This window comes from Camarhynchus parvulus, chromosome 24 (genome assembly GCF_901933205.1).
Source record: "Camarhynchus parvulus chromosome 24, STF_HiC, whole genome shotgun sequence".
Lineage (NCBI taxonomy): Eukaryota > Metazoa > Chordata > Aves > Passeriformes > Thraupidae > Camarhynchus > Camarhynchus parvulus.
The window spans coordinates 826,834-839,261 of record NC_044594.1 but is presented as its reverse complement, the minus strand read 5'-3'; the positions used below and the strand labels follow the sequence as shown (position 1 = coordinate 839,261).

The following is a 12,428-nucleotide window of genomic DNA, read 5'->3' as shown; positions in this document are numbered from 1 at the left end:
TGGGAGCTCGCTGGTTCCAGCAGGAGTTAGACCAAGGACACGTTTCCTGTGAAAAAGCAGGAGGAGGGAAGGATGGCACGTGGTCAGGAAGCTGCACCTCTGAGGTGATGTGGTACCAGGCTGGGGTCTGACTGAGGGCAAAGGCTGGAAAAGCTTCATTTTTATTTTGATGAAAAAAAAGATTTAAAAACCTTTGCCCTTGTGTAGAAAACAGTTCTGATTTTCCAGGCATTCCTCAGCTGTCCTCTATATAACATCAATTTCAAAGCCAGCCCAAGCGAGGACCGGTTGGCAGCAATGTGCCTGTCCCTGTTTGTGCCTCCTCCACGTCTGCTGCTGGAGCTGGGAACCACGCCGTGCCCACATTCCTCCCACCTCCCCAGCTCTCTCCACGAGCAGGAGAAGCCCCTGTGTCCCTAACCCTGTGCTCTCCTCACCTCACAGATCACCTCGTGGCCCACGGGCGCATGGCCGAGAAGGAAGCCCGGAGAAAGTTCAAGCAAATCGTGGCTGCTGTCAACTTCTGTCACTGTCGTAACATAGTCCACAGGGATCTGAAGGCAGAAAATCTCCTCCTGGATGCAAACCTGAACATCAAAATAGCAGGTGAGCTAAGCTGAGCGGTGTGGGAGGAAGGCAGCTGCTTTCAGGAGTTAATAAATGTAGGCACTGGCTGCTTCCAGGTATTCAGGGAGAAGGAAACGCGGTGCAGCTAAAGGAAGCTTTGGATTTCTGTGTGGCCTGCTGCCCAGAGCTGGAACTGCCAGGTTGTAGCCAGGAGATTTATACCTCCCTTCGAGTAGTGCAAAGTAAAAGAAGGGAAAAAAGGGCAGGTTTGGCTTCCCAGGCTGCAGCCACTGCAGTGTTCACTCCTCTGGGTGATGGGTGAGACAGTGTCACAAAACTGACCTTGTTCTGAGTCCTGCTGCTGGTTCTGGGCTTCTTCAGAGCAGGTCAGGCTAGGTGAGAGAGCAGGAATGGCAAAGTAGGGATGACAAGGTGGATGGGGGAGCAGTGAAGGGGAAGCTGTGCTCCTGGAATCGTTCCCAATGTGCTGTGACAGAGCCAGAGGGCCTCAGTGCTTTGGGGCTTTGTTCCCTGCAGGGAGAGAAGCTGAAGCAGCTGAGCACACAGGCCCTCACTGCCTGCTCCTGGATTTTGCAGGGATATTTTTTGTCACTAACTGCCCTTCCAGAGAGCTTCTTCCCTGGGCATTTCTGTCCTGCTCTAACCCAGCTGCATGTCTGTGATCCTCTGAGCATGAGACTGAGCCTTGGCTCATCTCTGGGGGGCGCTGACTAGGCTTGACTTTATTGGGCTTGGTGGGATTATGACCAATTGAACCAATGAGATTTAATTTAAGAGTTGGACTCAATCCTCATGGGTCCTTTCCAACTCAGGATATTCTGTGGTTCTGCCCTGGTCATCTCATTGCACGGGCTTTGGAAGTGGTAGATCTTGTACTCAGCATTTAATTCTCCCAGAGCCTAGGGCACAGCAGAGCACCTTTAGAAAGCACTTGGTCGCTCCCTCTCCCAGCAGACTTCCTGGGTGAGATTGTTGTCTTTTGCAAGGGTTTGTAACTTGATTTTTTTTTTTTAAGTGCTGAGGGCTACAAAACTTCACTCTGAGCAACGTTACTTCTGGGACATGGGAAATACTCCTCTGTCTAGATAGCATCTTGAAGAAAGGAAACAGTCTAGCTCATTGTTGCTGTTCTCTCGTGTACCATCCTGAGGTGTTAGATTAGAGCTCAGCACTCGGTTTGTGGTAAAATCATCAGCAATTTCTTATGCTTCCCTCACACTCCATCTGTGGGGAGGGAGTGGGGAAGGAATAGGAAGGAGAGCAGGACTTCATGGACTTCCCTCTGGTGCTTAACAGTGTGAACCACGTCCTCCTTGGCACAGGGATGATAACCTGCTCCTCACTGTTCTGGGAGCAGCAGATAAGTGACAGAGGCATGGCTGATGAAGCAGGAGTGCAGCTCCTTGGAGAAGGAGTGCAGGGGCTGTGGAGCTCGGGGAGAGCTGCTGGGGAGGTCTCTGAGCAGCACTTTCTGGTGTTCCATGCAAAGGCTGCACTAATGGTTTGAGGCCATCTTGTGTTCATGGGGAAAATCCGCTCTGTGTGGAGGGGGAGGGTGCCTGGCAAACAGCAAGAAGTTAAAAACTAACCCAGGTGGAAACTGGAATTCAGCTGGATTTGCTGGAGAAATGTCCACATGAGCAGGCTGAGAAGCTCTGGAAATTGTGGAAGCCTTTTTTTCATCTAAGGGAGTTGGAAACTATTTTCCTTCCAAATCTGTGCTCCCAGAATGACTCCAGGAGATAGTCCCCACCCTGGTGGTGGCAGTGTTTGCCTTGGCAGGAAGATGCTGTAGCGCTTTGAAAAGTAGCCTGGAAAAGCTGATTTATGGTATAGGATTTTCCAAGTATTAACTTTTCTCCCTATAACTCATCAATTACAATTTGACACCAGTTCTTCCATTGTTTCAAGAGAAAAAAATAAAAAGTGATAGCAACAGATCTGCTTCACAGCAGACCTCCCAGGAGAAATGCTACAGAAATGCACACACCAGTTACACTGGTGGAGAACCAGCTGAACCTTCACTTATTGGGCCAAACCCATTAGCTGTGTCTAACTCAAACTTTGGAGCCTTTCAGACTCTCATCAGTGCAGATTTTCTGGCGCTTTCTGCCTGATACCCATTTGCAGCTTTAAATCCCTTGCCTGGCATTAGGCAGGTGCCAGCTCCTGGGGTGGGCAGTGCAGCTCCTCTCACTGGTGGGCACTCTTTGGGCTGGGTTTTGATTGATTGATTGATTGATTGATTGATTGCTGCCTCACAATTTTTCCATAAACAGCGAGATCCCAACGCCGTGACCCTCGTTCTCATTTTTCCCATGGATGCTTTTTCTCCAGTGTACCTTCTCAGAGGCTGAGTCAGTAGCTGCTGGCACTGTGTTCCCTGTGCTCCCAGCCCGAGAGTTCAGCCAGGAGTTGATGATTGCTAAACAGCCCGGCCTTGCTGGGGATGGTTTCAGAGAGGAATCTGATCTATGCATTGCTTTGCATTCGCTTTGCATTCGTCTGCAGGAGTCAGCTGCTCCTTCCCCTCCTGAGGATCAAATCCCTCTTGGGCAGGGACTGAAGCCACTCCCTGAGCTCGGCTCCAAGGAAACTTGAGGGACTGGACCCACTGTTTTGTAGCAGGGATGTTTGTTTTAAATATTTTCCCTGTATCACATCATTGTGACTCACCTTGCTGCTCAAAAATGCCTCTTTCCCTCTGCATCTGTTTGTGGAATGTGACCTGATTGCTCCCTGAGGATTTGGATTTATGCATGTCCTTGGCCATAGATTTTAAGAAAGTTTATTTAAGTTGTAATTTGTGTTTTTGTTTGGTTTAGATTTTGTGCTTAGTTGCACCAGGGTTTTCAAGTCCTCCCATGAACTTTCTTTAGGTTTTTAAAGCCCTGCTGTTTTCCCCAGCCTTGACCTCAGTCCCGCAGTGCAGGTGGGATCTGGAAGCTGTTTCCAGCCCGGGAGCAGTGTCCCTGTGCAGGATCTGCACCCTGCAGAGCCCAGCAGCCTGCCTGGCCTGCCCTGAGCCCAGGAGGGGCTGGGCACAGCAGCACCCCTGCCCAGGGAGAGGTTTCACCCTGAGCCAGGGCAGCTCTGGGACCCGCTGGCCCCGTTCCCTAGGGACAGACTCTGCATTTCCCCTTCTCCCCATCTCCTCTCCGTGTCCAAAAGAGCTGTGAATCCCTGCATGAATTTCAGCACCATGGGGAAGGGGTGAAGTTTCCCAGCCGACCAATCTGCAGGAAGCAGAGGAGGCTGCAGGAGGCAGCTGTTGCGTGTCTGTTCCGAGGCTGCGGTGCTGCCAGCTGGCATGGCACAGCCCTGGAATGGCACGGACCTGGAATGGCACAGCCCTGGAATGGCACAGCCCTGGAATGGCACAGCCCTGCCCCTGCTGCTGGCACTCGCTGTGACCTGTGCAGCAGAGTGAGGAGCACCTCGGGCCTCTCACCTGAGCAGGGCTGGAGCTGCTCCTGACTGTGCACTGCTTGGAAAATGCAGGTGGTTCCCCAAGGCCTGCTTGTGTGCTTACAAAGACAAATAAAAGTAACTAAACTAGGATAACTTGCTCAATATATGGGAAGTGCCAAAATTCCACAGTCACAAGGAGTTTATGTCTAAACCTGATACAAATGCTGTGTGTTGGGAAATACATCCAGTGCTGCAGCATTTATTGCTGGCTCCAGTAGCCGTAACTCAGGCACTTGTTACACATCCTACCTTGAACGTGAGACAGCAGCTCAAAGGCTTGCAGAGGTGGAAAAGACAATTGTGCAGCTGTGTGCTATTTCCCTGGAATTGTCCTCCAAAGGCTGACTGGGGGTTTAGATGGCTTCACTGCCAACAGTAAAAACCCAACGGGCGTGTAAGTGCCTTGTTTTGATTCCACAGTGCCTTTAAAGAACATTTACCATCTCTGCTCTGTTTGGAGGTGCGCTTGGAGCAGCCTGGTGTGTACTCCAGGTGTTTCCACAGGAGCAGGCTGCGTCAGGTATTCTCCACATGCATAAATCATCTCCACAGTGAGAATTTCCTCCCTGCAAAGGGACAGGGAGAAGGAATTTGGCTGTGTCCCCCTGGAGCTGAGCTGGCAGGAGCAGTGCCAGGTGGTCTGCTGGATTCTGCAGACGCTGTGCAAAGGAGGAGAGGAGTCACCTGAAATTAGGTCATGGAAAATCCTGTAAGGAGACCAGCAAGAGGGAGCCCGGACTCACCAGTTAGTGCATTCTGGGGAGTGCTGGTGGGATTTGCCTGCCTCTGGCACAGAGCTGTTGGCATCAGTGGTGATCCTCACTTGGAATTTGGTGTGGAACTGGTAGTTAATTGGTAACTAACTGGAAATATTGGGTAATCTTAAATGTGTTAGAGAAAACATGTGAACACCTCAGAACTCCTCTCTGTGACTGTGATTGCTTCAATTCAATTAAGAAAAAAAGGAAGGGAACTTCTTTTTTTTTAACAAGAGCCAGCTCCCTTGTCTTGGATCCAGACTGGTTTCCTTGCCCTTTGCAGTGCAGGTCCCAGCTGTGAGCCAGGGGGAGGCAGATTAATTAACAGAGAATGCCATTAGTGCCCACATAAGCTGATGGTTGGCTGCCTGTGAGGTGAAGACCTTTCTCTTTCAGGATTTGTTATTTGCTCTTGGTGAAGGATTTGACTGTTGGTAGAGCTGCCCACCATAACCCTGTAGTGCTTTCTGGAAAAATCAGAATTCCCATTCTTCTTCCCTTTGCACTCTGTCCTTGCTGGCACTGCTCAGAGCTCAGGGCACCAGGGAGGTTTGGAGTTGCCACCTCTGGAGGTGTCCAAGGAAAGACTGGACATAGTACTCAGTGCTCTGGGCTGGTGAAAGGGTGGGGATCAGGCACAGGTGGGGCTCGATGACCCTGGAGGCTTTTCTAACCACAGTGATTCCATTTCCAGTGTCTGTGTACCAGTTACCCATTACAGGATGGTACGTGACCTTACCAGACTCAGCAAGTTACTGAAATACCGTTTGTTCAGGACAGTTGGAGTGAATCACATTCCTCTCATCGGTTCTCTTTGTTCTTTCAGATTTTGGGTTCAGCAACATCTTCACCCCTGGCCAGCTGCTTAAAACCTGGTGTGGGAGTCCTCCCTATGCTGCTCCAGAGCTCTTTGAAGGCAAGGAGTACGATGGGCCAAAGGTTGATATTTGGGTATGTGATGAGCCTCTTTCTCTCTGACTTTGATCTGATTTTTGCTGTGTTTGTTTGGCTTTGCTTCCCGAGCGCTCAGTACATGTCTTGGAGAAAAGCCCTGACACAGCAAAAAGCGTTTTCCAAAGGAACATTTCCCGAGCTGCATTCTGGCTACTCCATCCTGTATTTTCCCCGTGGGGAGGTGCCAGAAGCATGCCTTGCCCAGGGATGGGTTTTGGTTCAGTGTGGCGCTGCTGACGGGGTTTGTTTGGTGCAGAGCCTCGGCGTGGTGCTGTACGTGCTGGTGTGCGGGGCGCTGCCCTTCGACGGGAGCACGCTGCAGAACCTGCGCGCGCGGGTGCTCAGCGGCAAGTTCCGCATCCCCTTCTTCATGTCCACAGGTAAGGGGCTTGTCACTGCACCTCCCTCACGTTCAGCTTTTTACTGCATTGTGGGGCATGAGTTCCCAGCAACAGCCCCGTCAGAGATGAGCGTTTGTGTCCTGCTGCTGCAAAAACACTTTGATAATAAATCTTGGGTGTGAAAAGTGTGATTAATTTTCATTTAAAATCAGCCTAACAAAGAGTCACGTGGAGGTACTTGGTTGCCTGCTGTCAGGTTAAGGAACAATTTTGCGTGGAGTTTCCCAGCTGAAGACTTCCTTGCTTGCTGTCTTATCTGGGGAAGAGGTTCTCTCCATGCAGAAAATTCTGCTAAAATATGGAGCTTTCACAGCAACCTTAGATCCCAGCCTAGATAGGAGAGCCTCAGCAGTCCGTCTTGGTGACAGCACAGGTGTAATATGATGGCACAACTGTGCAGTGGAGAACATTCTAAGAGTCCTTTGCTGTCAACCTCCAAAAGCCACTCACATCAGGACTGGGGGGGGACAGGTGACAGGGCTCTGTGTAGCCAGAGTGGCTTCCCTCCTTCCATTCCAGGGGAGTCAGTGTCTGCAGCAGTGAGGCATGTTGGGAACCAGCAGGTGTGAAGTGCAAGGAGAAGCAGTATTTCTGTGAGGTGGCTTCCCAGAGGGGAGCTTGGAAAGGGAGCGCTGCAGCAGCCATGTCCCTCCCCATGGGTGACCCGGCCTCTCTTCCCTGGCAGAGTGTGAACACCTGATCCGCCACATGCTGGTGCTGGACCCGAGCAAGAGGCTCTCCATGGAGCAGATCTGCAAACACAAGTGGATGAAGCTGGGGGAGGCTGATGCAGAGTTTGACAGGGTGAGCAGCAGCGAGCAGGGTCTGCTCAGTGACTCAAACGGGCTCTGGGCACGTGGTGCTGCAGTGTTGGTTCTGCTCTTTGGGAACACTCATTCCCGGGCGTGGCCTTTCCCTTTCTCTGTCTCCTGGCCTTGCTTTCCACATCACTCCTTATCTATGTACATTTTTTATCTTCCCCTGTGGCGCTGGGAGCTTGGGGCACTGGATTTCAGATCGGTTGCCATCAGACCTCACGCCAGCTGCAGCCAGAGCCCGGTGCTTGGGCTCTTGGGAGCGCTGTGACTCATCGGTGTGCCTTTGGGAATGTCAGCTCTGACTGTGTGCCTGTGCCCTCACAGCTGATAGCAGAGTGTCAGCACCTGAAGACGGAGAGGCAGCTGGAGCCGCTGAACGAGGACGTGCTGCTGGCCATGGCGGACATGGGGCTGGACAAGGAGCGCACGGTGCAGGTGAGGCCTGGCATATCCTGCCTGCTCCTCTTGCTCATCAGTGCCTGTGTTTGGTGGCAGCTGAGCAGCCCCACACAGTATAAAATGTACTTTATCACTGTCCAAGAGGGGGTGACCGCTGTGCTGTGCCTTGCAGTCGCTGCGAGCCGACGCGTACGATCACTACAGCGCGATCTACAGCCTGCTCTGCGACCGCCTCAAGCGGCACAAGAACCTGCGCATCGCGCCCTCGCCCAGCATCCCACGCACCATCACCTTCCCCACCTCGGCCAACATCCAGGTGCATCCCCTCTGCCGGGGTTCCTCCAGCCCTGCAGGGCCAGCCAGTCCCTTGCCTGCTAAACTCAGACCCGCTCGGGGGTGCCCACACCCTGGCTGGGTGTCAGACGTTCCTTGTCTGAGAATTTGGTGTGTGCTTAGGGTGCCCTGTTCCTGAGGTTAGGAACAGTTTGTGCATTGGCTGAACATCCTTCAGACAGTCTCTGCTCGCTTAGTGACAGAGGGGAAGGAGCTGAGGGAGTTATTGGGAGCTGGAGTTCCCAGCCCAGGGCTGCTGTGTGATGCTTCCTCCCCACCTGTGCTGCTGATGGAGCAATGAGCACTTGCTTTGGGAGAGGCCAGGCCACAAGGGAAGCAGAAGAGATGCTGACCCTGCCTGAACAGAAGGAAGGGGGGTAAACGAGGCAACCTCTTGAGAATAAGCAGCTCTTCACTGGCTCCAGGGTCACCTCCCGGTTCCAGGTGCTTAGGGCTGGTGTTAATCCAGCAGTGTTTGTAAAGCAATGCTGTGTTTGTGTCTTCTGACCCTAATCTCTCCACTCAGCAGACAGAACAGACAGGCAACACCATGAACATCAACGTGCCCCAAGTCCAGCTCATCAACCCCGAGAACCAAATTGTGGAGGTGAGGCACATCCCCATGACCCCTTCAAAGCTCTTTTTCTGGCTCACATCGAAGCCTTTCCTTTGATCCTCATGTTGCATTTCAACATCTCCCGTGTTTGTCCTGCCCAGACTGATGGAACAATGAACTTGGACAGTGATGAAGGGGAGGAGCCATCCCCCGAGGCTCTGGTCCGCTACCTGTCCATGAGGAGGCACACAGTGGGAGTGGCTGACCCACGGTGAGTACTGCACTCCAGCCTGCCCATTCACTCCCAGCAGGTGACTTTGGTCCTTCTGGGTGTTCCTTTAAAGCTGCCAGTCCCCCTGCACAGCTTGGTCAGTATTTTAGATGGGGATGAGGTACTTTCCTCCTGCCCTTCCTGATCAGCTCTGGGTGAGCTGTGCTTTGGTCAAGGCAGGTGTCTCACCTGACCTGCACTGCTGTCATGCCCAAGGTGAAGTTTTTGTGATAAATGCCATTGAGGTTAATGCCCAAGAGCTAATTCTGCCAAATCTCAGCATGGAGGAGAAAAAAGGGACAAATAAAACCAGAGTGGCTTGGCTGCTCTGTGTGGCCATTTTCCAGAGCAGTAAGAAGCTTTTTGTGAAGGGAAGCTGGGTGTGCTGGGTCTGAGAGGAGTTTCCTCACATTATGGCTAATTCCCCTCTCCAAATGTGGCTGTACAGGACGGAAGTCATGGAAGACCTGCAGAAGCTCCTGCCTGGCTTCCCCCGTGTCACTCCTCAGGCCCCGTTCCTGCAGGTGACCCCGAATGTGAACTTCATGCACAATGTGCTGCCCAGGCAGAACCTGCAGCCCACGGGGCAGCTGGAGTACAAGGTACTGCCCACGATCCCTGCTGTGCTCTGTGCCCTGCCAGGTGGGAGCGTGTTTGTGCTCCCTCTGTTTGTCACTCCTTGGACTGCATAGGCCTCAAGAATTACTCTCTTTATGTATGATTCCATTTGGTTCTCTAAAGTAGGTTTAGATCAAATATTAGGAAAATATTCTTTACTGTGGGAGTGGTGAGGCACTGGAACAGGTTGCCCAGAAAAGCTGCAGATACCCCATCCCTGGAAGTGTCCAAGGCCAGGCTGGATGGAGCTCTGGGCAAGCTGGGATAGTGAAAGGTGTCCCTGCCCATGGCAGGGGGTTGGAGTGAGATGATCTTTAAGGTCCTTTCCAACCAAAACCATTCTATAATTCTTTGAAAAAGCTAAAGAATGAAAGAGCAGTGTAATATGAAATGAATAAATGGGTTGGGGAGAAGCAGGACTGTGCTGCCTGGCTTTGAGCTGCAGGTTGCAGCCTGCCTGGCAGCTAAAGCAGCGTGCAGGGAGCTGCAGAGTTAAACCCTGCTCATCCACTGACCCTGCCTGTCCCTGCCCCACATCCCTCGAGATGCTGGTGACATCCCTGAAGCCCAGAGGGTTTGTCTTGCCCTGCTGGGTGCCCTGGGGCTGTGCTGGGTGGGTGACAGTGCTGTGTGTGTCGGGTGACAGTGCTGTGTGTGTTGGGTGACAGTGCTGCGTGTGTGTTGCAGGAGCAGTCCCTGCTGCAGCCCCCCACCCTGTAGCTGCTTGTCTCCTCCTGCTGAGCACCTGGGGCTGTGGCAGGGTGCCTGATGGTGCTGTGTGTGTGTTGCAGGAGCAGTCCCTGCTGCAGCCCCCCACGCTGCAGCTGCTGAACGGGATGGGCCCGCTGGGCCGGCGCGCGTCCGACGGCGGGGCCAACATCCAGCTGCACGCACAGCAGCTGCTCAAGCGGCCCCGGGGCCCCTCACCACTCGTCACCATGACGCCAGTGAGTAGCACAGAGCTTCAAATATCCGCTCCTGCAGGCAGAGGTGGCTGTGCCCAGGTCACAGCAGGCCTGGTGCTGCAGGGATGTGCCTGCTCGCTGCCCAAGGTTCTCCTGCTCCCCTTGCAGGACTTGCTGTGCTCTTCTGGAGGAGGCAGGTGGGGCTGTGTGCTCCTCTCTGGAACTGACAGTGTTTGTGCACTTTTTAATGGTTGCTTTTGTCCTTTGCTGATCCCATGGAGAAAACCCAAGTGTCCATCTCGGGCATGTTCTCGCTCCCTGGGTGCATCTGTGTCAATGAATTCCCCAGCAGCAGGAGCCCTGCCCAGGCACTTGGACTGGGGAAGGAATGTTGGAAGGGGTTCTTGGCCAGGTTTCCTTGGTGCTGCAGAGGAGCCAGCACACACCCCTGTGGAAGCTTGTTTGGGAAGATCAGGTGTCCCCTGTGTGGAGGGGGCTGTGCTGGGTGTCCTCCTGAGCCGTGGCTGTCTCTCCACAGGCTGTGCCAGCTGTCACCCCTGTGGACGAGGAGAGCTCCGATGGGGAGCCGGACCAGGAAGCTGTGCAGAGGTAACTCCCAGTTAACATTTGCCCTTCCTACCTCCACAAGGCTCACCTTGCCTGTTCCAGAGCTGATTCAAACACAGCCACCTCTTCAGGGCACCACTGTTGATTTTACAGCGAAGGCTCAGCACCTCTCCTGTTCCTCTGGGTGTTGATTACTGTAGGCAGTTGCTCCTCTGGCACTTCTGGGTGCTTGCAAAGCTGGATTCCCCTGAAATGGGTAGCTGATTGAGCAGTAGGTTCTCCAGAAACTCTTGGAACTGCTAAATTCCTTTGCTTAGTGTGCACCAGCATGCGATCCACACTAACCTGCCGAGTGAGTGCCGAGGGATTCCCCTCCCTGCTGGGTGCTGGAGGTGGGAGAATCTCCTCTGTGGCCTTGGGTGCCAGTGCAGCAGCTTTTGTATCAAGACATGCAGTAAACATCCAACTCTGATGCCTCAAACAAAATGAGCTTGCTGGAATTACGGGTACCTCTAGCTGCTAATTTTAGCATCAGGCCTTAAAATAGTCTGCTCCAGTAAGGGAAGCATTATTAGCTCTCAGGCTGGGAACTTCTGTTCTCTGTGTCTGCTCTAAACACATTGTAGGAAGTGGGTAGAATGTGCTTGTACTTTCTCAGTCCATGAACACACTAACCATGGCCTTGCTAACATTTTCTTAGGAGCTTTTGCATAGTTTCCTCTCTGCTAACCAGCTGGGCACTACGTGTGGTGGGTGCTCCTGCTTCTCACCTCAAACTGGAAGAGCTTTCTGGATCCCCCTTTGTACAGGTCATCACCTGGGTAAGGGAGTGGCTCCTCAGGGGCTCACAAGGGTTCAGGCTGGGGGTTGTCGCAGGCAGGGTGACACTGGGGTGGGTGCAGATCATGCTCCAGAGCCTTGGCCAGCTGTGCTCCTCTCAGTGCTCCCAGGGATCCGTGGCTGTGAGCAGTGACAGGCTGCGCACTGAGACTCCCTGTGCATACCTCAGCCTGGAAAGTGTACTTGTAGCCTCAATAATAGCTCCAACAGCCATTAACAGTTCTAATATAGGGCCAGTAATGTCCTCTGACAGCACCTCAAACAGCAGGTGGTCTTCTTGGCTGTGCAAACATAAATCTCATTCTTGGCAAGGGCATGCCTGGACATCTTACCTGGGCAGATTTTCACTATTCTAAACCTGAAGGTTTCAGCTGAGTCTTTAAAGCACTAGCTCAGCTGGAAACATTTTGAAACCCCTGTGCAGTGTTTTGCAAGGCACTGAAATGTTCAGATCCCACTGAGAACCAAGTCCCCTTGGACTCAGAGATCACTTCACTGCTCTCGACAGCGCTGCCCTTAGTTCTTTCACAGCACATGTTCTTCTTCCACCAGATGGCCTTGAAAAAGCACCATCCAGGTTGTGTGTTAACTTGTTCTCCACCCCTTGTGTTGCAACATGTCAGTAGTCATCAGAGGAGAAGGGTAAATAGCATTAACATCAGGGACAGATGCAAATATTTAGCTTCTCAGGACACTGCCCCAGATACTCTGTTTGCAGCCACCAGTGAGCAGCTTTTGCCCTCCTTAATCTGACCTTGAAAGCAGAGCACAGTCTTCTCTCTGTTCCAGGGAGCAGTCACATCTCCTTTGAGCTTTGGGAAACTTTCTTCCACCCGAAACGCTCTTAGAGCTCATGATTGGATTGTTCCCTGGAGGGCTGAAATAAAATGATCTTAGCAAACCACAACAGTAAAGCTCTTTGGGAACCTTTCCCTGTCTACATCAAATG

At 52.5% G+C, this 12,428-nt stretch overlaps 1 protein-coding gene across 4 annotated transcripts in view; it reads left to right on the top strand.

Moving 5' to 3' along the window:
- Positions 1–12,428, top strand: part of SIK3 (SIK family kinase 3) — a 69,066-nt gene that overhangs the window by 41,817 nt on the left and 14,821 nt on the right. For 2 of the 4 annotated variants that reach the window (XM_030964868.1, XM_030964869.1), the window contains exons 4-14: positions 445–606; positions 5,644–5,768; positions 6,028–6,151; positions 6,858–6,976; positions 7,315–7,425; positions 7,562–7,705; positions 8,249–8,329; positions 8,440–8,549; positions 8,998–9,151; positions 9,959–10,114; positions 10,611–10,681. In XM_030964868.1, the coding sequence (XP_030820728.1) occupies positions 445–606; positions 5,644–5,768; positions 6,028–6,151; positions 6,858–6,976; positions 7,315–7,425; positions 7,562–7,705; positions 8,249–8,329; positions 8,440–8,549; positions 8,998–9,151; positions 9,959–10,114; positions 10,611–10,681 (1,357 nt within the window). The remainder of the gene's footprint in view (positions 1–444; positions 607–5,643; positions 5,769–6,027; positions 6,152–6,857; positions 6,977–7,314; positions 7,426–7,561; positions 7,706–8,248; positions 8,330–8,439; positions 8,550–8,997; positions 9,152–9,958; positions 10,115–10,610; positions 10,682–12,428) is intronic. The other 2 variants (XM_030964873.1, XM_030964870.1) reach the window with 1 other exon arrangement.